The sequence below is a fragment of the Garra rufa genome, chromosome 2, assembly GCF_049309525.1.
Source record: "Garra rufa chromosome 2, GarRuf1.0, whole genome shotgun sequence".
Taxonomy (NCBI): domain Eukaryota; kingdom Metazoa; phylum Chordata; class Actinopteri; order Cypriniformes; family Cyprinidae; genus Garra; species Garra rufa.
The window spans coordinates 69,218,476-69,246,314 of NC_133362.1; the positions used below are offsets into that span (position 1 = coordinate 69,218,476).

Sequence of the window (27,839 nt, forward strand, 5' to 3'; positions counted from 1 at the left end):
ATAATAACACTAATAATATTTCTCATAGAGCCATAATTTGATGTATCAGATGAATGTGTAACATGACACATTTGTTTTATCAGTTTGATTATTTGGAAGGTACCCTTTAGACAGCTTTTGAAAAGTAACTCTGAAACTGCATGACAGCTAGCAGTAATTATTATTAGTATTATGCTAAATATATTCTAACCACCGTATTTTGATGGTTCCCCAAAAGACAAACTGATATGTAACTTTGCAAGTATGTGAATCTTCTACCTAGCCTAACCTTAACCCAAGTCTACTAATACTAGACTAATAATAATTAATAATAAAGGGAGTGTTAATACTAATAATACTAATAATAAAGGGAGTGTTCGTGTAGTTGGAAAGTTGCTTCTAGTCAGTAGACCAGAGGGCCCATCATAATAAAATATATTGAAAAAAATATATATAATAATAATTGGTATAGGATATAGTCCATTAAAAATTGCGTAGATTTAATATGCCGCCCATTGTGTCTAATAAATAATCATATTCTTAAAAGTTAGAACCCCAAAAATACTTTAGTATTTTGTAATTGTTATGATTATTCATGAGATGATACAACATATTATACGATTATTATTATTTATTTTTTATAATGCATTCATTACAATGCCTTAGTAATACTTTATAATGGATTATAAATAGGGGCTTCATTCTATGCAGAATTTAAATGTTTCTTACTAGATCTGGAAGTGGTTTTGCTCCCCCATCTATACTTTAACAGACTGATCTGCTTTAAAGATTGTTTCTATTACAATTAACTAAATCTAAAGCAGCTTGAAACTCAGTATTAATATAACCTTCAAATAATGTACCACAAACAGTCATTAAAGATGAATGAAGATTAAACACCAACCTCCTTGTTCCTCCTGTTTTATTCTCAAAGGTTCTGGTTCCTCCTGTTTTATTCTCAAAGGTTCTGGTTCCTGTTTTACTCTCCAGATTTCTAGTTCACTCGTGTTCTCCTCACTCTCCACTTTAACAAACTCCATCTTCACAGCAGCAGATCTCAGATCAGCAGATACTTCTCCAGATATTCCTGCTCGCTTCCAAACCTAGACACAGCTGTGAGGATGAGAATATTACAGATATTTACTGACTTGATTCAAAAACTGTATTTTTCTGTTTACAGAAACTTCATTTCTCACAGACTGAACTAAAACAGAATCCAAACAAAACAACAGAGAGCAGTGAAACTAATCTTCTTCTTCTTAGGTTTAATGGTGTTTGTCAAACAGAAGTGTGTGTGTTAGTGCCACCCGCTGGACTGGAGTGAGAAGCGCCGAAAGGAGGGAATATATTACGGGGAAATGACTTTGTTTGTCTACAAGATGCGCTATTTTTTCTTTTTTCTTTTCTTTAAAAAAGCCGATTTGCGCAAATAAATGAAAATGACTTCAAATTAAGACTCACATCATGGTATTTGATCAGCATCAACAGTCTTTGTCAGTGAATATTAAAGGAGAAAAAAAAGAGAATAATATGCTTTCCTACAATATACAAAAAAGTATTTAACCCACAATGCCCCAACCTCAATCTAGTTTAACTGAGTCCCTACAGGATGGACAAGTACAAAAACATTTGAAAAATGTGTCTACCCTTGATTTCCTTTTCCCATCCTCTCTGCCATTCCTTTATTAAACTTGATTATGACCTTTTCTGCATCTTTAATTGGCAAAAACCATGTCAACATATTCAGTTATTACTCCTCATCTTCCCTTTTAACAGTGAACAGTTCAGTGAATAAATACAAGATACAATACCTGCTTTACTAGAAACTTAATCTCTAGAAGTGCATTCATTAAAAAGTATAATTGTGTACGATCAGTGTTATGATTTTAGTGAAGTTACAAGTTTTGAAACCAAAATACCTGCAACATCCAGTTATACCTTTAAGAAACTCAGAAGAGAAGATCAGGAGACTCTTGATTGAGATGTTACTAAAACACTCCATCACTGTAGTTTTATTCAGATTTCAGGATCATCATTAGAAGATAAAATATGCAAAGGATGTAAGCAGTTACAGGGATTTGCCTAGATTTTCAGCGACTCTAATCCAATCAGCAGAACTATAGACTCATTATCACAGAGATCAGGGAAAGTCTCACCTTCAGCCTCTGCATTCATATTTAACTCAGATATTGATCAGAAACAAAAGACACCAATTAAAGAAATGAGGCAGAAACATCAACAGCCAATAAAGACAAAAGATGACACTTACCATGATTTCACATTCATATTCACACACTCCTAAAGAGAGATATATTCATTTAAAACGAACTGCTCACATCCCTTGAATACTGTGTTTAAGCTTGTGATCTGAGAGCTTTGTCTTCACCTGTAAGAACGGCCTCCTGAAATCTGAATAAAACTCCAGTGATTGAGTGTTTTAGTCAGTCTGGATGACCGCAGCGACACACAGGACCAGCTCAAACAAGAGTCTCCTGATCTTCATTTTCCTGCAGGTGTTGTGATGATAATGAATGAGATAGGAAGCAAAAGCAGTGTGAACACATATATTTATTAACGACAAATATGGTGAACACAAACTCCGTGAAGACAATGATGAACTCCGTGGGTGATGATGTTATCTCTCGGCTGGGTGGCGCAGTGGCTTGATGGCTTGGTGATGACGTGGCGTGAATCTCCCGTGATGAATACAAATCCAGTGACGATCAACGGCGAAATAGACAATCCAACATGAACAAGACCAAGACAAACCAACACGACAGTCCGACATCCAGATCAACTATCAGACAGGGAAGGAGAGAATGAGGTGAGTATATGTAGCTGATGGTAATGTGTGACACCTGGTGCGGGGACTGATTAGCAGCTGAATCCAATGAGCATGACAAACCACATGAAAGACACCAAATCACAAGACCTGAGAATGCAGCCGATCCATGCACCGTGACAGTACCCCCTCTCCTAGGAACGTCCCCTGACGTTCCCAGCCTCCTGTACCTGTTGATTGAATTCATCAATAAGTGAGTGATCCAGTATGTCTCTAGCAGGTACCCAACTTCTCTCCTCCGGACCGTAACCTTCCCAGTCCACCAAGTACTGGAATCCGCGTCCCCTCCGCCTAGAGTCCAGAATACGGTTGACCGAATAGGTTGGTTCCCCGTCTACGAGCCGCGGCGGTGGGGGAACCGGGGCAGGCGGATTTATGCGAGCAAAAAATACGGGTTTAATTTTAGATACATGGAACACGGGATGAATCCTCCTGTACGCTGGAGGGAGGTTGAGGCGGACTGCCACCGGACTAATGATTTTGGTGACAGAAAACGGGCCAATAAATTTGGGAGCAAGTTTATTCGAAACGGATCGGAGAGGAATGTTCTTGGTAGAAAGCCACACTTTGGAACCGACGACGTATACGGGAGGCCTCGACCGGTGGCGATCGGCTTTGGCCTTGGTGCGCGCTCCCACCTGGACCAGAGTCTCACGGGCTCTGGACCATGTGCGACGGCACCTCTGGACGAAGGCGTGAGCGGAGGAGACCGCGACTTCGGATTCCAGACTGGGAAAAATTGGTGGCTGGTACCCTACACTACATTCAAATGGCGAAAGGCCCGTGGCAGACACTGGTAAGGCATTGTGTGCGTACTCCACCATCGACAGCTGCTGACACCAGGAGGAAGGATTTCGAGCGACCATACATCGTAGTGTTCTCTCCAAATCTTGGTTGGCTCTCTCAGTTTGCCCATTGCTTTGAGGATGGAACCCCGAAGAGAGACTAACAGTGGCCCCCAGAAGTTTACAAAACTCTCGCCAAAATTTGGACACAAACTGGGGTCCTCTGTCAGAGACCACATCTGTCGGGAGGCCATGTAACCGAAAGACGTGATCAATGACTGCTACCGCTGTCTCCTTGGCTGAAGGTAATTTGGGCAAGGGGATGAAATGAACCGCCTTCGAGAACCGGTCCACCACGGTCAAAACTACCGTGTTACCCTGAGAGGGTGGGAGGGCGGTAACAAAATCTAGCGCAATGTGGGACCAGGGTCTCGAAGGGATTGGCAGCGGTTGTAGGAGCCCATCTGGAGGCCTGTTAGAAGTCTTACCAGTGGCACAAACTGAGCAAGCCAAAACAAAATTGCGAACATCACGAGCCATGAGTGGCCACCAAAATCTTTGCTTGACCAAATGTAAGGTGCGACTTACCCCTGGATGACATGCTACATTGGAACAATGACCCCATTGGATAACTTCGGACCGAAGACTTTCTGGCACAAACAAACGGTTAGGTGGGCAACCGGCCGGAGGCGTTACCCCATGTAAGGCTGTCTTAACCTTCGATTCGACCTCCCAACTGAGAGTAGAAACAATAAGTGTCTCGGAAAAAATACTCTCGGGAGTGGACGGGCGATCGGAGTGGTCAAAAATTCGAGATAAAGAATCGGGTTTGACATTTTTGGAACCCGGGCGGTACGAAAGAGTAAAATCAAAACGTCCGAAAAAAAGTGCCCACCTAGCCTGCCTAGAGTTTAGTCTTTTGGCAGTTCTGATGTATTCTAGGTTCTTATGATCGGTCCAAACCATAAAGGGTACCCCCGATCCCTCCAACCAATGACGCCATTCCTCCAATGCTAGCTTGACTGCCAACAGCTCTCTGTTACCAATATCGTAATTTGACTCTGCTGGCGACAAACGATGAGAGAAAAACGCGCAGGGATGCATCTTGTCGTCCGAGGGTGAGCGCTGTGAAAGCACCGCACCTACCCCCACCTCTGACGCGTCGACCTCTACCACGAACTGACGTGACGGATCAGGGGTAACAAGAATGGGGGCCGAAACAAAGCGGCGTTTGAGGTTGGCAAACGCAGCTTCCGCTGCGTCTGACCACCTGAACGCCGTTCTGGGAGAGGTCAAGGCAGTCAGAGGTGCGGCTAGTTGGCTGTAATTGCGAATAAAACGCCGGTAAAAATTGGCGAACCCCAGAAACCTTTGTAGGGCCTTACGGGAATCTGGACTTGGCCAATCTACCACAGCCTTGATCTTCTCGGGATCCATGCGCATACCCTCAGCCGACACGATGTACCCTAGAAAAGGAACAGACTGTGCATGAAAGTCGCATTTCTCCGCCTTGACAAAAAGCCCATTCTCTAGCAGCCTCTGAAGCACTCGTCTGACGTGTTGAACATGTTCCTGGAGAGAAGAAGAAAAAATCAATATGTCGTCCAGGTAGACATATATGAACTGATCGACCATATCTCTCAACACATCATTAACGAGTGCCTGAAAGACACCTGGGGAGTTGGACAAGCCGAAGGGCATGACCAAGTACTCAAAGTGCCCCCTGGGGGTATTAAAGGCGGTCTTCCATTCATCTCCCCTCCTGATGCGAACCAAATGATAAGCGTTTCTTAAGTCCAATTTAGTGAAGATCGATGCTCCCTGCAACCTCTCGAAGGCTGAAGATATCAACGGCAAAGGATAAGTATTCTTTACTGTGATATTATTCAGCCCTCGGTAATCAATACAAGGTCGCAGAGATCCATCTTTCTTCCCCACAAAAAAGAACCCCGCCCCCGCTGGAGAAGAGGAGGGTCGAATGAACCCGGCTGCTAGAGAATCAGAAATGTATTTCTCCATAGCCTCTCTCTCAGGAATAGAAAGTGAGTATAACTTGCCCTTAGGCGGAGACGTACCTGGCAGTAATTCTATAGCACAGTCATAGGGACGATGAGGAGGGAGAGAAGCAGCCCGAGACTTACTGAACACTTCCTTCAGGTCGAGGTACTCCGCGGGCACGTTACACAGATCCGCCGTCTTCTCCTGCAACACAGACTCAGATACAGACGGACAGGCAGACACAAGACAAGACTCATGACATTTAATGCTCCACTCAGACACCGATTTCAGCTGCCAATCAATCCGGGGGTTGTGTTTGATGAGCCAGGGATGTCCTAAGACGACGGGTGCGTGGGGTGAGTCCAGGATGTAAAAGGAGATGTTCTCACGGTGGTTACCAGATACCGTGAGAGTGATGGGTTCCGTGATGGTGGTGATGGTGGGAAGCGTCTGACCATTAAGTGCGTGGACTGCAATAGAACTGGTGAGGGGGAGGAGAGGAACATGATTATGATGCGCAAATGAAGAATCCATAAAATTACCCTCAGCCCCTGAATCCAAAAGTGCAGTGCAGTGCAGGTCCAGACGATGCCATCTAAGCCTGACCGGGAGGAGCGTGGAGGTAGATCTGAACGAGGACTTGATAGCGGAGATCCCACCCGACAGTAGCCCCTTCCTTACTGCCGGGCTGGCCCTTTTACCCGGGCAGCTTAAGGCGAAATGCCCCGCCGCCCCGCAGTACAGGCAAAGGCCATGAGACCTCCGCCTCTCCCTCTCCTCCCGAGTCAACCGAGCTCGACCCACCTGCATGGGCTCGTGATCCTGGAACGGGCCGACCGCGTCGTTGCCACTGGCTCGAGCTGGAGGTCCCTCCCCAGGGGGAAGCCGAGCGGGTAAACACCGCCGCTCGGCTCGGGAGAGTCGAGCGTCTACCCGCAGTGCCAGATCGATGAGGCTGTTGAGATCTGCGGGTAGATCCAGGGCGTAGATCTCACGTTGGACGCGGTTAGCCAGCCCATGCAGAAACATGTCCCACTGCGCCTCCTCGTTCCATCGGCACTCCGCCGCCAGGGTGCGAAATTCAATAGAAAAGTCTGAGACGGATCTCTCCCCCTGTTTGAGATCCGTCAAGCGCCGCGCGGCCTCCCTCCCAGTGGCCGCGCGGTCAAACACCCGCTTCATCTCGGTGGAGAGCGCCGAGAACGAGGCACAACACGGATCTTGGTTCTCCCATACCGCCGTGCCCCACAGTGCCGCCCTCCCCGTTAACAGGGTGAGCGCGAACGCCACCTTGCTTTCCTCACTAGTAAACGTGCAAGGTTGCAACGAAAAGTGCATGGAACATCTAGTGAGGAAAGCCCGGCAGAAGTTCGGCTCACCGCTGTAAAGCTCTGGTGGGGGAAGGCGGGGTTCGGGTGACTGGGCAGCCCCGGATGGTTCATAATGGGCGGGCGGCATGGGTGGTGGGATTGGCGCAGTGGGTAGTTGCCAGTTCTGTATCCGCTGGGTGAGCTCAGATACCTGCGCCACAAGAGCTCGGACCGCTGTTCCCGTATCCGCCGAGCTCTTCTCCTGGGTCTCCAGCCGAGAGATGCAGGAACGTAAAGCCTCCTCGGCCGTGAGTGGGGTAGAGCCTGCTGCTTCCATGAGTGGTCTGATAGTTCTGTGATGATAATGAATGAGATAGGAAGCAAAAGCAGTGTGAACACATATATTTATTAACGACAAATATGGTGAACACAAACTCCGTGAAGACAATGATGAACTCCGTGGGTGATGATGTTATCTCTCGGCTGGGTGGCGCAGTGGCTTGATGGCTTGGTGATGACGTGGCGTGAATCTCCCGTGATGAATACAAATCCAGTGACGATCAACGGCGAAATAGACAATCCAACATGAACAAGACCAAGACAAACCAACACGACAGTCCGACATCCAGATCAACTATCAGACAGGGAAGGAGAGAATGAGGTGAGTATATGTAGCTGATGGTAATGTGTGACACCTGGTGCGGGGACTGATTAGCAGCTGAATCCAATGAGCATGACAAACCACATGAAAGACACCAAATCACAAGACCTGAGAATGCAGCCGATCCATGCACCGTGACAGGTGTATTAAAGGTATTTTGTTTTCAAAACATTTAACTTCACTAAAATCATAACACTAATACAACATGACATATTTGATTTTTTTTCTGATGGATGTACTTCTAGTTAAAGTTTCTAATAAACTGTTTATTGTGTCTTGTATTTATTAGCCAAACTTTTCAATGTTAACAAAAGAAGATGTTATGTTAAATGTTAAAAAAAGAGGAGTAACAGCTGAATATGTTTTTTCCAATTAACGAAACTGAAAAGGTCATAATCAATGGACTATTTTCCTTTTAAATTTGCCATCATACAACCTTGGTAAACATTACACAGCAGCATTGACTAGTTTAATGTGAATTTAATGGCAAGGTATATAAAGCATAGTCTTATAAATGAACATTAATAAAGAATATTATTAATAGATCTACAATGTTAGTAACTTTAGAAAAGCATCATCACATGAGTACGAAATTCTATTCTATATACAACATTTCTATGATATATTTGTGATTCTAGAGAGCAGTGCACCAATGGGACTTTTATTTTGCTCTGGTGATGTGACGTCATAAAGATGCGCCGAGCTCCTCGTCTGTTTGTGATTCGCCTGAAGAAAGGTTTGTGCTTTTAAAGTTTTTAAACAAATGGACATTGTTGCGTTTTTAAAGCGTTTTTACAAGCTATGTAAAATAAATCATCCTTATTAAATATAACGTTGAAATTCTTTAACCAGTGTTACTGAAGACGTTAGCCTTTAGTAACAGCCTTTAGTCTCAGTTCGCTCTCTATATCATGAATCAATCGTGTGATGATAAGAAGTGATGAGAGAAACTGAGAATCCGAATCATTTGAATCGAATCATTTGTGAAATGATTCAGTGATTCGATTCAGCGGCACGCGGACTACAAACGACAACAACAAACACAAACGAGTGAATCACAACCGAGAATGATTTCATGAGAGTGTAATAAATTAGATATGATGTACAAATAATTGAATACCAAATATAAATCAAAATAGCCTAAAATTATGATCTAAATATGAACCTTTGGTGTTATTTGTATATATTTTATAGTTTTTATATATTAATTAGTCTACTCTCTGACTGTCTAACTAGTGCACTGACTACTGAACTAGGAGCTGAATGACAAGCAGAGATCTAGTTTGCATAGATTTGTCTTTCTATTAATTATTCTCATCTTAAACAGGACACAGTGAACAAACAGAAAAACTCCTGAAGAATCAACAGAGATCCACTTGGCACACTATTATAAAGATGGCATTTATTAAAGAGGAGAGTGAAGACATGAAGATTTTAGAAACATTCAGAGTCAAGCATGAAGATACTGAGGAACAAACAGGTTGGTTTTTATTCTCAAAGCTGGACTCACTCATTTGATCCTTATTAAAATGTCCAGCTCTATAGAAAAAAAAACATATTTTGTGTAACATTAAACACAGTATCTACTTTTGATTAGAAAACAATGAAAGCGGTATCTGACCAAAAAAAAAAAATGTTATTTTGCTTGAAGCAAACAATGACACTTCAGTTTTTAACTTGACATTTGTTTTATTGTAAGTGATTTTTTTCTGCTGTCATCAAAAGTGTGATATTAAAATGTAAATAGCAGTGAATGTTCATTACAACAAGCAATAAATAATCATATTTCAGAAACACCAGCTTGTAGCTTGTTAACTGGAGATGCAGGACAGCCACATAGTAGTGCATTACAATAGTCCAGTCTAGACGTCATGAATGCATCAAATAACTGTTCTGCATCTGAAACAGGTAACATGTTCTGTAATAGTTATTCATCTTGTATTTTAAATATGAAATGACGTTACATGTACTTTGTTACTCTCCAACTCTGGAGCCAAACAATAAAATAGAAACCGAAAATCTCTCATCGTAACCTTTGTGGGTTTAATTAGGAAATATTTCTTACTTGAATGCTGCTTTTAAATTCTCTAACGTGAAGATAAACAAGGCAGATTATGTGTGGGTTTTTTAAAAGGAGTGGTTTTTTATCATTATATGGTAGTTGTGATAAAAGCACAACAATATACATGTTACAAATAATTGTTTTTAGTTATAGCTATAATTAATTATTAAAATTGGAAGGAAATGCGTTTAATAGAGACAGATCAGTAGCAGTATTTGTATCAATGAGACTGGTTTTCAAAAACAATTGGCTACTTGGTAAAAAGATGCCAATAAGCCACATATTTTAAATGTACAATCTTTATGTTTTCTTACATCAATTTGGAGATTCAATGTGAAATTGTTTATTGTCAAATAGTTTTTTAATTAATTGACAGCATTAGTCTAAGTGTTTTGATGTCTGTTGCTTTGTGCCTTTAAACTGTTGTTAACTTACATTTTTCTCATTTCACCTCAGACCTGATGGCACTGAAAGAAGAGAGTCAAGAACTCAACGAAACAGAAGAGAAAGATGATTTCAAAACTGAAGTAAAATCAATTAGTTGCTCACAGAATAAAAAAACATCCTCACCAGAAATAAATCAAAAACCACAAAGTACAAATCTTAATTCTAACATGAGAATTCAGACTGGAGAGAAACCTTACAGCTGCCAACAGTGTGGGAAGAGTTTCATCTTAAGTGGACATCTTAACAGTCACATGAAAATTCACATTGAAAAGAAGCCGGTAATATGCCCTCAGTGTGGAAAGAGTTTTACAAAGAAAAAAAACCTTACTGTCCACATGAGAATTCACACTGGAGAGAAGCCTTTCATCTGTAAACTGTGTGGGAAGAGTTTTACACAGAAACAAAACCTTACTGTCCACATGAGAATTCACACTGAAGAGAAGCCTTACTCCTGCAAACTCTGTGGGGAGAGTTTCTCACAAAAAGGAGTTCTTGAGACTCACATGAACATTCACACCCAAAAAAAGCCGTTCATATGCCCTCAGTGTGGAAAGAGTTTTACAAACAAAAATAACCTTACTGTCCACGTGAGAACTCACACTGGAGAGAAGCCTTTCATCTGTAAACTGTGTGGGAATAGTTTTACACAGAAACAATACCTTACTGTCCACATGAGAATTCACACTGGAGAGAAGCCTTTCATGTGCAAACAGTGTGGGAAGAGTTTTTCACGAAAAGGAGTTCTTAAGACTCACATGATAATTCATACCGATAAGAAGCCATTCATATGTCCTGAGTGTGGAAAGTGTTTTACACTGAAAGGTACGCTTGATAACCACATGAAAATTCACACTGGAGAGAAACCTTTTAACTGCGCTCAGTGTGGAAAGAGTTTCAAGTATAAAACAAGCCTTGATGTTCACTTGAGCATTCACACTGGAGAGAAACCTTACACCTGTGAACAGTGTGGAAAGAGTTTCACGCTTAAAGTAAACCTTAAGGTACACATGACAGTTCACACTGGAGAGAAACCGTACAAGTGTGTTCAGTGTGAGAAGAGTTTCACATGTCAGAGCAACATGAAACGTCATTTGCAAACTCATTCTGGAAAGGAACTGCCATTTTCTTTAATGCAAGAAGAGGTTTAGAAAAAGGAGCAATTTCTAGAATCATCTGCTCATTCATTTTGAAAGACATTCAAGTGTAGTCAAAGTAATAAAAACATTTTCCATCACACTTACAGATATGTGAAAAATCATGCAAATGTCAGACTTTGCCTGTGTTCCTTGTTCAAGAGTGTAATGAGAAAAAAGGTGTGTGAAATCAAGGATGTTGCTAAATGTGGGATGCATTTGATCACTTTCATGCATCCTTCATCTCTTTTTGTTTACCATAAGGCTTTTTTTTTAACTGTGGCCATACCTGATCATCTGCTTTACTGTAGTTTCAAATATTAAGTTATATATATATATATATATATATATATATATATATGTGATTACAGTAGATTCCCTCAAAGTGTGACTATGACGAGTATGTCACTCAATTCCATGTGTTGATTTCTCTGTATCAAAATATTAGACAAACTTTTACCTTGCTCGGAAAAGCAATGTAACCTGAAGATTATAAATGAATTGACATAAACTGAACAAAATTGATTTTAAGTGTGTTTTAGCTTATTGTTAAGTTGATCTCAATGTAATGTTGTTATATCTGTTTACGTTTATGGACTTTATCAGGAGAAGCATTGAAATATTATACTAGGTTTGTGCAGGTCTGTTTTTTAATCTGCACAGTTCATTCTTTGTTGTGCTTCCAGTAGCCTATATTTACAGTAGATATACGTACTGTTTACTTTCTAATTGTTTTGCTACAATAAACGATCCTAAGCAGTTGATCTTCATTAATTTTCTTGTTAATTATACATAAAATAAAGTATTTTTAAAAAATTGATTAACCAGTTGTATTCAGCAGTAAAAATTTTCATACCCCTCCTCCATCTATGCACAAATAGCTTCTCATCAGCCCATTATATTTATTTTCTTTTGGCTACCCAGCCAAGCTCCATTTTACAACTCATCACTTTAAGCACATACTTCAAACACTTCATTCTCATTTGCACAGCATTTTTTCTGTTGCCAAATTACACAGTTCGCTCATACACTGTTCACACAGTGTGTAAAACTTTTCACTCTTTGCACTTTCAGCCTCTACAATCTCAGTACTTTAAGAACCTATCAGCTCTTGTCTTGATTTCAAGATGTGGTCCACTTCTTTTTGTACAGCTTATAGCCTTATATCACTATTACCTTCATAGTGTCACGACTATATGTAACAAAGAGGTTAGAATTAAATGAAAGTTCTTTAATAAAATCCACACAGGTAATCAGGGGAACATATATCCAATAGAATCTAAAGACATTTAAGACAAACAGAAACAAAGAAAGGTGAAGAATAAGTCTGTAAACTTGATATAACTCCCCTTTCCCAGAGGGTACATCTGACGCAGTATCATAATCAACTGGGGAGGGGGATTGGCCCCCTGGAGGCTGCTAACTGAGGGAGACATAGAAGGTTATCTAGGGCAAATCAAGGACCTCAAAGAGCCATGGTGGATCAGGGTGCTGCTTGGGGGCCATGGCGGATCAGGGTGCTGCTTGGGGGCCATGGCGGATCAGGGTGCTGCTTGGGGGGCCATGGCGGATCAGAGTGCTGCTTGGGGGGGCCATGGTGGATCAGGGTGCTGCTTGGGGGGCCATGGTGGATCAGGGTGCTGCTTGGGGGGCCAGGGTGGATCAGGGTGCTGCTTAGGGGGCCATGGTGGATCAGGGTGCTGCTTGGGGGGCCATGGCGGATCAGGGTGCTGCTTGGGGGGCCATGGCAGATCAGGGAGCTGTACAGACAGTTCGGGGAGCCATTGTTGAATTACAAAAGCTCGGGAAGCCGTGGTGGAGCAAACCGTTTAGGAAGACATGGTGGATCATGAAACTTGGAAAGCCATGGCGGAGCAGCCTATATGGCCTCGGCCTCAGCACTCAGCCTGGCCCTTAACCACTTACCAAACTGACATTCAATTCACCTTTATGGCGAGACACGACAGGCAAAAACATTGTTTTTTTTTTATTGGTCAATTTTGAGATTTTTGGATATCTGTCTTCAATAACGTGTCTTCTTTTAGACTTGTGGTGAAAAAAAGTCAGAAATACACATTTAGGTCTTTATTTTACTGCACTTTGTCTGTTTGCGTCTGTAGATTTCTCATAAATTCAACAAAAGTTGGCATTCTAAATCAACATGCTGCTCCGCGATCTCTGCCTGTACCTAGTCATCACGTACACTGCTGGAAAGCTCTCTCTCTTCTGTACAATGCTGTCGGATCCAAATATGCGCAAATGCACAATCTCATTGGCTGAAGATAATTTCTGACAATGTGATTCGTTCAGAATCGTCACATGGTATGCTTTGACGCTTCCTTGTTTGGTTTAGCTTTCCGCGGGATCTTTTGAGTGAATGAATGAAAATGACTTCGCGTCAATCATCGCATTTGTCACTTGCAAGGGGGAAAGGAAAATTAGTGATGGATTACTCAGTGAAATGCACTCGGGAAGCGCATCTGAACCTAAGCTGTCAATGGGAAACCAGGGTGGTTTAGTGAAGGAAAATGCCTTTTGCTCCCCGTGCTCTTGGATTCGCCAATGAATAGACGCTTACAACAGTTAAAGTAAGTAAAAATAATGCAAAGTTTAATGTAGAATCAGATCAGCTTCTTCTGAGCTCAGGATTTCAGAACAGCCAATATCAAATATGACATTCTGGGCAGTCCAGAAATGTCTCACAAAACTAAAATATGCATTTATATTCTTGATTCTGCAGGCCTCTCCTCCTGATATCGTTCAACCATTCTCCTCCAATCAGGGCCTGATATCGCCAACCCGTTCCTGCACAGAGAAGAAAATACAGCCCCATCCCATTCTTTTTCTTAGAGTGACCAAAAGTCTAGTCTAAAGTGACCTTCAAATTGCTACTACTTTTGCAGGGCTTCTTTTCTCCTACGTGCCTGTAAACAAAGGTTTCTCAGAGAGAGTTCGCATATACACACACACATTTTACTAAACAGATTCTGTTACATAGTGTACACTTTGTCTTTTCATAAGCATAGAACGTTTCGTCTTCTCATAAGCACAGAACATCCAAAACACAAATTTAAAAGCATTTTCATAAAAGTATTTTCTACAATTCCCTCTCTTGATCTCAAAGAGATCACAACTCCTCCAATATTTCCACCAGCTCTTCACCCTCATCCTCTTCCTCTCTTGGAGCAGCCAACAGTGGCATCTGATAGGGGGGTGGACTGTCTTTCTTCTCAATTGCTGTCACTATCAACCTGTTAATCAAACTCCTCATACAAGGTATACAACAACATCCACAGGTCACCAGTATTCCCAAAAATATCCCTGCAGAGGTCAAAATAGATACCATCACCTCTTTCCATGCCCCAAACACATCCTCCATCCACCTTGTCACTGCATTGTCCACCCCTGAGTTAGCTTTCATCTCGTTTGATAACTCCTTTAACCCTTCCAATGCCCTAGATACAGATCCATCAGGTGCTGTGTTATTTGGAATAATTGTGCAGCAGGTGTCTTTAAACATTGCACACAGTCCTCCCTTCTCAGTTAACAACATGTCCAGTGCCAACCTATTTTGTATGGTCATCAGAGAAGTGGCAGCCAATTGTTCTCTCAACCCTTCTACAGCATCCCTAGTTAAATTTGACAGCCTTTGCACGTTATAGTGAATGTAATTGATTCTATCTACATTTTTGTTGGGGGTTATAGGAAACAGAGCAGATATCACAGGGATATTTTCAAATCCTGCAGCCACTTGGTCAGCCAATTTGTACTCAGCAGGAACACCTCTGGGGACCCCAATAGAATCTATGTAAGTAGGACTATTTCTAGTAAGGTCAAAATCACTATGCATAGACCTTTTCTTTCTCTTGTTGTTTCCTGTTCTTGGCCTGTTTCCTACCATTATCATGGGTACTGCTACTCTTACCATGGCACACAGTCCTTCCATTGTTGGTTCTATCCTAGTCAATGCAATCTTTTCCCCACATGCAAAATAAAGTCCCTCTCTTGCCCACTGCCCTATTTTCTTATGTCCATCAGCTACTGTAATTTCGCACCAATTTCTCTGAAAAGAGCCCACCAATGTTTTAGATTTGCCAGTGGAAGTGAAATTAAAACATGTGTAGTTCCCTTTTCTTCTAATCAAGGGAACCCCTAGTGATGACCCATTACCTGTAACAGGGTACAATTTACTTAAAGATGAGCAATTGGCTGGATTTTGTTGTTTTGTTAATCGTAGGATGCAATCGTATCCCCATTGATCGTTTACATACAATGGGGCAGGCTCAGTATTCAATTGAGGTCTCCCAGCTGCACATGCTAAACATCCTTCAAAACCTAAATTTGTGGATGCTTCATGAACCCATTCCAACCAGAGGTTGGACTCATGATAACCAGTTTCTAGGGTCATTACATCTAAAGGGGTCAAGTTGCTATAATCCGTGCTTTTCAATACTGTTTCTTTTTTCCTTAAATCAACAATTATGGGGGCTGGTGTTACTTCTGGCTCTTGGACTAAAATTTTAATTAAACCCAATGGATCTGTCCCTGACACATCTACCCCTAGTGTAATGAAAGTTTCAGAGCTGTCAGGACCATCTTTCAGTGACATTATCAGCGTGTTTTTCCAGCTCCCCCAGCTATGTTGGTATCCTCTAAATAGTTTAAGTCTGTTCTGAATACTATTCTGGCTAGTTAGTGGGCTATTGGTTAACATCTTTTTAGTGTACCCTGGCTTGGTCATCCAATTAACATCGTGCCATGTGTGACACCATGGCCCAGTTGGTTTTGTTCCTGTTGTTGGCCACAGGCAGCCATAGACATCATACCCTCTCCATCCCAGTGCATCACCCCCACAATCTATCACTTGACACAGATCAAATTCCCACAGGCCATCCTTCCCTTTCTCCCTTACCAGTGTCAATTTCACCCCAGCCCCACCTCCTGTCAACACACTCCTTTTCCCTTTCTGTGTGTTTTGCCCCATCAATCCCCATATTATTACCCCTATGATTATTGTCAAGCTCAATACCCAACATCCCACTATTCTATTCATCTTTGTGTTGTTCATTTTACCACCACCACTATTTGAATCTCCCCGTTTTTGAACACCCTCTCTAGGATATTCTGTACAGTTTCAAACTGTAATTTATCAAGGCCACACCCTAGTTTGGGGACTGCTAATGTTTTCACTTTGTCTTTTAGGCACTGCAGTTTTAGATCTTCTAAACTCTTCTCTAAGTCTTCATATGTGGGCAGGTCCCTGCACCACCACTTTGTGATTAAATGATAAATCACCTTTTTACCGTGTGTTGTTTTCACACACTGGCCAGACTGACCAATTGTTTTCTCTAGTGCCTCTGTACCATATCTTTCACGAATTTGTCTAGCAACCCCTGCTCCTAATGCATAGTCAGCACTGATGCAATGTGCAATGGGTATGTGTTCAGGTACCTCTAGCAGATCTCCGTGTCTGATCAATATAGGGTGTGTGTGTGTTTGAACAAGTTGGGTGTGTGTGTTTGTTTCTGTTTGTAATGTTTTGTCTGTTTCTGTCTCTGTTGGTGGACAAATGGATGTCTCTGTTCCTTGTCTTGGAGGATCTGGTTGGTTTTCACCTGGGTCCCTCTCTGCACTTCGGGCTTCCTCTTCACCCTCTCTTTGACCTTCAAAAAGGTCAACTCGTGTGTCTTCCAGGGACCTGGCTGGTGGGGGACAGAACATACATGCAGACAAATGATACCAAGTATTTCTTTTACCTGCTAGTTGTACACAGTGAGAGGTACGAGCAGTAACTCTCAGTGGTTCTGACCACCTAGGAGTAGACCATTTTCGTTTAAGTTGTTTTAATCTCACCCACAGGTCTGTAGAGGCCGGTTGTACAGTGCCAGTGGTCTGCTCACTAGGCCAGGATTTCTGTGGACAGAACATGTTAATCACAGCACTTACTTTGTCATGGTATTGGCGTGGTTCATCCAGCGTCCAGTCAGTGCTAAACACAGCCCATGGACCTGGGAATTGCCTGCCTGTGGTCAATTCAAATGGAGTGAAACCAGTTGACCTGTTAATAGAACATCTGACCGACATCAGAGCCATGGGCAAGGCATCAACCCAATTCAGGTTTGTAGTTGCACAGATTTTTGCCAATTTGTTTTTTAAGGTCAAATTCAGTCTTTCAACTTTCCCTTGGCTCTGAGGATGGTAGACTGCCCCATATTTGTGTTTGAGGCCTAGGGCTGCTTCCACTGCAGCAAGGTGCTCATTTTTGAAGTGAGAGCCATTGTCTGATCTAACTGTTTTTGGGAAACCATGCCGTGGAATGTATTGATTTACAAGGCATTTAATTACTGACATGGCATCCTCTTTTGCACATGGGAATGCCTCAGGCCAGCCACTGTACTGGTCCACCATTACCAGCAGGTACCTTTTCTTATGTACTGGGGTGATCATGTCAGTGAAGTCTATCACCACAGTGTGGCCTGGTCCCTTGTCTGTTGGGAAGTGTCCAGCCTCTGGTTTGGTAGTTGGACGTACATTAAAAGCAGCACACACTTGGCATGATGATATTACTTCACTGACCATGTGTGGCATGAATGGATGCCACCATTGTTTAACTCGTCTGGTCATGTCTCTTTCATTACTATGAGCCACTGAATGTGCTTCTTGTAGTACTTTTCTAGCCACTGATGCTGGTAATGCTATCCTACCATCTGGTCCCTCCCATACGTCCCTATCCTTACTTTTCTTCCCACCCTTTTCCTGCCACACTGTTTTCTCCTCAGGTGCAGCTGTGGATTGTTCATTACGCAAGTAGTCAGTTGTTAAATGTTCTGCCAAGTCTCCTAGCTCATCAGTGGGGGTTACCAGCATTTGTAATGGTTTATACCCTGCCCTCTGTTTGGCTGCCTGATCTGCAGCATCATTTCCCTTTGACACTGAGTCCTGGCCTTTGGTGTGAGCAGCACATTTAATGATAGCTAGTTCTCTGGGTTGCATAATAGCTTCAAGCAAGGCTGCTGCTTCTGTTGCATGCTTGATAGGCTTGCCTGTAGATGTCACAAAACCTACCCTGGCCCACCCTGGTAATTCCACAGTTGCTGCCCCTACAGCATACGCAGAGTCCGAGTATATATTTACACGTTTGTCTTTTGCCAAATTCAGAGCCCCTACCAATGCCAAAAGTTCAGCTCTCTGAGCTGAGGGGCGTTCTGACAGTAATTTTGTTTCAACTACTGTGTATTCAAGGCCTTTCTGTTCTACTATTGCATAACTAGCTGACAGGGTGCCCATTTCTGTCCTGAAACAACAGCCATCACAAAACAGGACCATGTCTGGGTCTGTCAGAGGGATAGTGCTCATTCCCTCCCTCACCTGTTCTTCCTTTTCTGTCCTGGGGGCACATTCATGAGGTTCACCTTCCCCTATCAAATCTGCCATGTTGACCCCCTTGTGTTCATGTACAATGTGAGGTGCAGTCAAAATTCTTATCAGTTTGTTTTGTCTCTGTGCTGAGAAGGTGAAGGCAGAAGAGGTTATGAAAGCCACCACTGAATGAGTGGAAAGTATGTGCAAGGGATGGCCCATGACTATGTGTTCTGTTTTCTCTACCATTTTGGCCAATCCCGCAGCATATCTTGCACAAGGTGGTTGTTTTTGTTCCACCTTGTCCAGCGGTGCACTTACATAGCTCAAAACCCTTCTCTGCTGGTGTTGCTTTTGGTACAATATACCACTTACAGTAGAGTCAGTAGTGCTGACATCTAAATAAAATGGCAACTGGTGATTTGGTGTCTGTAATGCAGCAGCCTCAGCTAGGTCAGTTTTTAATGTGATGAATGTTTGTTCTGCCTCTGTTGTCCATTTCAACTGACTTCCACTGTTCTTCAGCCCTACTTCTTTTGCCAATGACCTCAAAATTGTAGTTCTTTCTGAGTAGTCAGGGATGTACTGCCTACTGTACCCCACCAACCCTAGAAATGACAGCATGTCTTTTACCTTAGTGGGCTTTGGGTGTGATAGAATTGCTTGCCTGGTCTCGTCAGACAGTCCAGTGCCAGCTCTCCCTACTATCCTTCCCAGAAAAGTTACTTCTGGTCTGCTTACCTGGATTTTTTCCTTGCTGACCTTCAACCCAGTTTTGGCTAACAACTGTAGCACCCTTCTTGTATCTGTCAAACACATTTCATTGGAGCAAGAAGCAATCAAAAAATCATCAACGTACTGGACCAGTATGGACGTGTCATGCAGATGGCAAGAGTCCAGTAAATCCCTAAGTTTCTGGTTGAAAAGGCCAGGACTTAGAACAAACCCTTGTGGCAAGCGGTTGTAAGTGTATTTTTCTCCTTTGTAGCTAAATGCAAAAATTTCTTTGCAATTGCTGGCTAGTGGTATACAGAAAAATGCATTGGCCAAGTCTATACACGAGAAATGGGTGTGGCTTGGGGTCAATTTTGCCAGGATGGTGTATGGGTTTGGGGTAGGCAGAGTAGGGGTAGTGACTATTTCATTAATTTTTCTGAGGTCATGTACCATACGATATTTACCTGTGGTCTTTTTCAAAACTGGCAGTATTGGGGTGTTCCAGTCAGATACTGTCTTGCACAACACTCCTGCCTGTTCCAGACTAGAAATTGTCTCTCCTATCCCTTCACTGGCCTCATAGCTGATCTTATACTGTCTGATGTTTACTATTTCTGGGCTGTCAATTTCAAATGTTACTGGGGTGGTGTCCCATTTTCCCACATCCCCAGGACCTATTGACCATAGGCTAGCAGGCATTTCCTCCAGCATTGCATCTGCTCCCTCCCCATTTTCTCGTGTCACTATCTCAGTCCTACAGACTCGCTCTGCTTGGTATACTGCCTCATCTGTTGTTTCTATCCCTAGCCTGTAGCTTTCTGTACATTTTGAAAATTCCCACCCATTGTACAAATTTTCCCAATCTGTCACTTTTCTCAATCTCCTAACCATAGGGCCTAAAGCCTTTGCTTCGTGATATGGGCTTACCCAGAGGGATACATGAGGGTAGGAGGATTCCCCCATTTCAAAATACCCCTCTTGTTCTTCGGTCAACACTACTTCAGCAGCTACCCCTTCTGGTCCTACGTATAGGTTAGTACAGCTTACTTCAGTGATTTTTCCTTTTAGTTCATTGAATTCTTGTTCATATATTTCATCCTCACTGGTGTCACAATACAATGTACAGTGCCAGGGGTCCGAGGGTGCTTCGAAACTATACAAGGAGCTAATCCACCCCTGCCAGTGATACAGCAGCTCTAGTAGCTGTGTGCCCACCGTGAGTCTTAACCAATAAATGTTTGCTGTTATTTTTCTGGTCGCCTGTACCACCCATTGCCCCTTAGCCAGGTCAGTCTGTTGATTAAAAGAACAATTCGTCTTCAACCCATTTGGAAATATGACTATTATGCCTACCGGGCTACAGAGGATTTTAACTCCTAATTTTATCAGTAAGTCACGACCCAAAAGAGCAGAGGGAACATTTGCAGAGCACAGAAATGGATGCAATATGGTTTGCCCTGCCACTTTGATTTTTAGTGGTTTTGTAAGTGGCCATTTCTCAGTTTCCCCAGAGAACCCCCTCACTTCTTCACATTGTGTAGACAGTGAGTTGTCCTCCACCATCTCTCTCTGGATAGTGGAGAAAGTGGCCCCAGTGTCCACCAGGGCCTGTACTGGCTGGTCATCTACCAGTATTGTAAGAAGGGGTTCAGCCAGGGCCCCTTCACTGGTTCTCTGTGGGTCTCGTCAATAGTTCGCATGATCTGGCTGGCCCCAGACTGGGCTTTGTCTGGGCACCTGTTGGTTGCCAGGCCATGGGCCATTTTGCCTGGGAACACCTCTACCTCTTCCCCCTTGAGGCCCTCCTCTCCCAGGAGCCCGTCCCCGTGCAGGAGGTTGTCCCCTTTGCCCTCTGGCATTATGTGGGCAATCACGCCTCCAGTGATCTTGTGCTCCACAACTAAAACACCCCTGGTCTCTTGGTCGTGCTAAAACACCCGTGACCTCCCTACCATATGTGGCAGGAGGTGGCCAATCTGGCATTGGGTCATATGGGTAGTCAGGGAACCCATGTTGGCTATTAATTTGTCCAGTAACTGGGTGGACATTGTACACTGGTGGTCTGGCACTATCAGATGCTCCTGGCACTGTCATAACTGGTAGCTGCAAGGTGTCTTTGGGTTTCTTTTTATTTTTGTCTTTCTCTGTCTCTATTTGCATTTTTAACAGCTGGGTTTTTAATTTTTCTATTTCAGACTCTTCTCTTCCTTGTTTTTCTACAGCTCTATCCACATGGTGTATAAAATGTCTAACCCAAGTTTCTCCATCTCCCCCACTCATGTCTGGACTATTTTCTATTGCAGCCACAGCACTGGCTGGAACCCCTTTTACCACAGCCTGTCTGTAAAATTCTTTACATATTTCTCTAGCATCAGGACTTTCCCCAGTTCTGTCCTCCCATTCAGCCTCACACCTATGCAAATATGCTGAAGCAGATTCCCCTGGCTGTATTTTAAATTTTATACTCTGGTAGGTCAGTTTTGGTGTTGGGTACAACTTTCTCATTGCAGTTCCTACATCAGTAAGATGTGCAAGCAGAGGCCTGTCATTTCCCTCTTTCAAGATTCCTGCTTCTGATTCTAGTTGTTCTACCTGTGTTTTGGTCAAAATGTTTCCCCATAGTGCCCTTAAATCCCCCAGTGCCAAATCAACCCCATGGGTCAGTGTTACAACCTTGGTCAACCATCTCTGTCCCCCTTTGGTTATTTCTGGGAGTTTGCTTAATACAGAGTTCATGTCAGAGTGCCCCCAGGGCTTATACTCTTGTCTGAAACCTCCTGGAGCCCTAATCAATGGATATTGGGAGGCTGGCGCTGTTCTCAGCTGTCCTAGTTGTGCTAATGCAGTGGCCCCTTGTGGTACTCTAGTCTCTACTCTAGCAGGAGGCCAGTTACAGGCTCCTCCATTTGAGCATGTGTCTAAAACATTGTCTTCTTGCCCCCCTATTCCCCCCACCAAGCTTTCTTCGTCAACTCTGTCTGGGTAGCCCACTTCCAAATTAACACCTGTTACTATGACTTGTTCCCTGTCTCCACCATTTCTACTGCTTGTCCTGCTCTTGTGGTCTGAAGACCTGTCTGATGCTAAGCTCATTGGTCTCTCACCCATTACTGACCCTTTATTTCCTACATCTTCCTCTTCCCCATGGTGCCCCCTAGAAGTGTTTTCTAGATCTATCTCTAGTTCAGATACCTCCTGTCTGGTCTTTTCTAATTCAGCCTTGACTTTTCTCAAGTTTTTATCTAATTGTTTCTCAACTTGAGCTTTAATGACCTGCTCTATTTTTTGATCAGTTTCCATCTTTTCCAGCAGTCGCAAATCTCTATCTGCCTCACTCTCTTCTACTTCTATTAAGCCCCCTTCTATGATGAATTTGTTGTCTTTATTTGCCTGCTTGGTGGTTGTGGCTACTTCTCCACTTTTTACAACATACACAGGCATTTGCATAGGAGCAGATGCTGAAGTGGTACTGCTCTTTTCTACATATGGTGGTGGTCTTTCTATGCCAGCTGTTGGAGGGCCCTCTTTCTGTTCTGCCCATGTGGTGCATTTAACCCTGGTTACCATTGCTGAGGCTACTCTACTCCATTTTCTCAGATTGCTTTCTGCTTTTTCTATTTCCCTACATACTTTTCTTTTCTTCCACACACTGACTGCATCTTTTTCTTTCTGTAATCTCTTTAGCTCAGTTTCTGCCCTTTTCTCTTCATTCAAAATTGCTTGTAACATTTTACCTTCATTTTTAGTTTTCTCATTCCACCCATGAAGGCCTGCTAAATGACACCAGACTCCCTCAAGCTGTTTTTCTAGTTTCTTTCTGTCTTTTGGTTCAGCTTGATGCATCATCTGGCTACAGATGGCATCCCACACTCCCTTATATGTACTCATTTTATTAAAGGTTTTGTTTCTTTTAATGGATCACACTTCTCACAGTCCTCTCTATGCCCTAATAGTCTACAAACCCACCACCTAGGAACGTTCTTAACTCTTTTTCTACTAGTAGGAAATATCAGTTCTAACACCATCTGCTAATTAGGATCTCTCCATTCATACATTCACTTTCAAATTTTATTTTCTTTCATACAGTCCCTTTATCATAGGGCTCATCAATTTTCCCCCCTCTCTGAGCCGTAAGAATGCTGCGTCCGTTCCTACCAGGTCACACTTAAGTGACGGTCCAGAGAAGGTGCGCAGCACTCCAACCTCCCAGATACGGAGTAGTTCACACTCACACACACTTTCAGAGATCGTTCAGTACACAGACACTTTTGCACGTTAACCACGCCGGGATTTTACAGGATTTCTTATGAGTTTTTATAAAATTACTTTAACCAAGCCTGGTCAACTCAATCCTAACCTTGCCAGGATTTTACAACTACCTTTTAACCTTTTACGATATCCTTTTAAACTGATCTGATTCTTTTTGTATAAAATTGCTTTTACATTGGTGTTCAATCCACTCTCAACCTTAAAATTTGGATAATTCCAATTTCGCAGTACTTTTATGAAAAAGGTGACTGCTTACCTTGTTTTAGATGCTCTGCAGAGAGGTTGAGACTGGACCGTTCCCCAACGCCCGTCAGCGTCGTGGCGAATCCGGGTGCCCCCTCCAATTGAAGGAAAATGCCTTTTGCTCCCCGTGCTCTTGGATTCGCCAATGAATAGACGCTTACAACAGTTAAAGTAAGTAAAAATAATGCAAAGTTTAATGTAGAATCAGATCAGCTTCTTCTGAGCTCAGGATTTCAGAACAGCCAATATCAAATATGACATTCTGGGCAGTCCAGAAATGTCTCACAAAACTAAAATATGCATTTATATTCTTGATTCTGCAGGCCTCTCCTCCTGATATCGTTCAACCATTCTCCTCCAATCAGGGCCTGATATCGCCAACCCGTTCCTGCACAGAGAAGAAAATACAGCCCCATCCCATTCTTTTTCTTAGAGTGACCAAAAGTCTAGTCTAAAGTGACCTTCAAATTGCTACTACTTTTGCAGGGCTTCTTTTCTCCTACGTGCCTGTAAACAAAGGTTTCTCAGAGAGAGTTCGCATATACACACACACATTTTACTAAACAGATTCTGTTACATAGTGTACACTTTGTCTTTTCATAAGCATAGAACGTTTCGTCTTCTCATAAGCACAGAACATCCAAAACACAAATTTAAAAGCATTTTCATAAAAGTATTTTCTACATTTAGATATAAGCCAATCTATAAATAAAGTGCACTCTACACAACAGTGGCTGCTTGTTCATGCTGCGCGACTGAATGAGCTGATTGGTGATTTAACTTGTCCAAATTGTGGTATGTCAGGGCTAAAAATTTATATAGATCCACAGAATCAAGGGTTCTGTAGCAGTTTATTGCTAGAGTGCTGTCTGGGTAAAGATGACAAGGAGCGTGTACACGTCTACCCGACTTCGGGATGAGTCCAGAAACGACGTTGCATTTGACGTGAATGTGCGAATGGTCCTCTTGGCACACGAGTTAGGATTGGGAAATGCAGCTCTCAGAAAAATCAGCAAGGTGTTGGGGCTCCCTGGCCTTCACCTTAAAACGTATCAGAGGCACGGCAAGAGAGTGACAGGTAGGCTATGGAAACAGGATTGTAGCCTATCCCAAAAATTGAAGCAGTCTGTAGAATTTCTAATGTCAGAAATAGCCCAATACGTGTGGCTGTTACCACCTTGTAACATATTATAACTAGGGCCGGGACTTTAACGCGTTAATTTAGATTAATTAATTACACAAAATTAACGCGTTAAATTTTTTTAACGCATTTTAATCGCACTTAATTTTGCACCGCGGAACGTTTCTCACTGGATGAGTTTCAGCGGACCGATTATACTGGAGCACCAACTAGCGTTCAGACCAAAGGAATGCGCATATCACCGCAGCACATCGAGCCTCAAGTATCACCTCAATGCTTTTTAAGGTCTACCTACCTATAGGGTACCTGAATTTCTGAAATGTAGGCTAGTATATTTCTAAATATCCCAGTGTTTCCCCTACCATTATCTTAGGGGGGCGCGTTTACAATGTCTCCTCCAAGAAAACACGGACTGGATCGCGGACTCCATTCATAAAAACCGAATTTACTATAGCGTGGAAAGGCCACGTAAATTCGTCGATTTTTGGATTGATAAATCAAAAGTTCGTCTGTCACTTAATTCAAATCGCGATATGGACTAGTGTCTGTAAAGACTGAAATGCAAAAAGACCGTTTTAATATGAATCCTGCATGTCCCGTTTGCCTCTGTATGTTAGAATGGCAGAGACGCCTTTTTTTTTTTTACTGCACGCGTGATGCCCCCGTTAATTTTTTGCATTTGCATCTCACATGAACAGATAGACTCAATCTCCAAAGCTACTGTCAGTGTCACATTTACCGTTTCATTTGAGAAAACTAGCATCATATCATACTTTACACACAGAAACTTCACGGCAACCTGTCAAAATAAAAGTACGGTTTAACATGAAACAGAACAATATTCCTATTTAAATAATTGACAAAAAACAATATATATGATAAAAAATAAATATAACAACAAGATTAACCACTTAATTGTAGAAAAAAATACTACGATTATTATTTAAATGTTAAATTATTATTATTTATTGATTTTAAAAGCAAACCTCTGTTTGTTTGCCAAAAATTAAAAAGGTTTATTTTTTCGTTTGATTAAAAATAAATAAATGTTTATGCTTTCATTTGATTATGAGAAAAATTAAAACACAAGAATTTCTTAAAAAAAAAATAGCAAAAGATTGTAAAGCCCTATTGTTCAAAATGTTAAAATAGAGAGTTTTGGGTTTATTTTTTCACTGAAATAAATGTTTTCGTTATTACACAAAGTAGGGTAAAGTACCGAGAAAAAAAGAATGGAAACCTAGGGGAAACACTGTATCCTATTGCTACACTTAATGGCAATATTGCACTGGTCTGTTGGACTTGGTTGAACAAAAATAAACAATATTTTGTTGCTTAAGTTTATGTATTCAGTCATTATTCAATGGTATACTAAAAATCCATATGAAAAAACTTACTTCTCACTGTTCTCAGGTCAAATATTTATATGCGATTAAAATGCGATTAATTTCGATTAATTAATTACAAAGCCTCTAATTAATTAGATTAATTTTTTTAATCGAGTCCCGGCCCTAATTATAACATTACTGTAACAATATTTGTTTTGTATCGATAAAATATTTATAAGATTTATAAGAATAGAATAAAGTGCCATCTCATTCATTATGTTGTGTTGCGGTGGTCAGTTTTACTTTTACAGTACAGATTTCTGTGTGCTGTATCTATAAAAACAAAAAACGAACAGTTATTGATACAATACACATTTCATTTTAGTGGCAGAAATTGAGAGAGATCTTGAGTCACTTCACAGGACAAGGGAGCAGGTCAGGCAGGCCTATGCAGATGTGGCAGAGATGCTGAGAGAGGATGCAGATGCGGTGATAAATATCAGTGTGTCTTTTGATGGCACTTGACAGAAAGGAGGGTTCACAACACACTATGGGATCGGGGTGTGCATCGATATTTTTACGGGACTGGTGATCGACTTTGAGGTTCTATCCTCCTATTGCCATGCTTGTGCCCTTAAAGAAGCTGCCAGGCATGAGGGAAAGATTACAGATGAGGAAATTGACAGCTGGAGAGAAAAGCATGATTGTGCACAAAATTTTAGGGGCTCAAGCAAGGCTATGGAGCAGGAGGCAGCGAAAGGGATGTGGGCCAGGTCTGTGAGTCGCCACCAGCTCAGATACATTCAGATGCTGTCAGATGGGGACAGTGCTGCATTCAGGGATTGGTATCCCTCAACCCATACTCTTGGCATGAGGTAGTAAAATTACAATGCATCAACCATGCCCATAAGCATATGGGCACAGCACTACGGAAATTAAGTGCTGAACGCAAATTGGGGGGGGAGGGTCTGGGAAAATTAAGGGCCAAAAAATGTAAAACATTACAAAATTATTACAGGGGGGCAATTTTAAATAACCAGGGTTCCATAGAGAAAATGAAAAATTAGATCTGGACTGGTCTCCTGTCATGATCGGGGCTGTGGGTCTTCCCTCAGCCTCCCGAGGTCGCTGTTCCTGCACTGCACTTCCTGATTGCTTTCACCTGTCTTTGTCATTAGCACTGATTTCACTCACATCTGTTCACAATTATCTGGTCTTTAAGAACTCTCACCTTTCACTCCTGTTTCATGGCTGCATTGTCTTCTGTCTTGGATGTATTTTGTGTTCCTTGATCCTGGCCTTAGACTTTGTTTCATGTTTTGTTCAGTTTATGTTTCAGTTTATGTTTAGTCTGCTGTGTTGGCTTTTTGGTTTTGTTTTGTTTGTTATTATTTTCATTAAAAATTACTTACCTGCATCTGGACCCAGACCCTTTCCTTATTCACGTGACATCTCCTCCATAGCATGTCCTGTGACGAAGTCCCCTTGCACACCAGGTGCAACCTGTCCTGCTGTTGGTATAGGAGGGTGGAGGAAATTGGGAAAACTCCAGAGAGCCACAGGCT

The 27,839-nt window shown here is 42.3% G+C and overlaps 2 protein-coding genes across 2 annotated transcripts in view; one reads left to right on the forward strand and one right to left on the reverse strand.

Moving 5' to 3' along the window:
* Window positions 1–11,232, forward strand: part of LOC141326066 (uncharacterized) — a 230,622-nt gene extending 219,390 nt beyond the window's left edge. Inside the window, exon 9 of the mRNA XM_073834766.1 lies at window positions 10,378–11,232. Within this exon, the coding sequence (XP_073690867.1) occupies window positions 10,378–11,232 (855 nt within the window). The remainder of the gene's footprint in view (window positions 1–10,377) is intronic.
* A 5,049-nt stretch (window positions 11,233–16,281) lies between these two features.
* Window positions 16,282–23,181, reverse strand: LOC141325842 (uncharacterized). Its single transcript, XM_073834572.1, is given in 2 exon segments — window positions 16,282–22,345; window positions 22,409–23,181. Coding segments are annotated over 2 exon segments (6,837 nt in total).
* Between the last annotated feature and the right edge of the window lie 4,658 nt (window positions 23,182–27,839).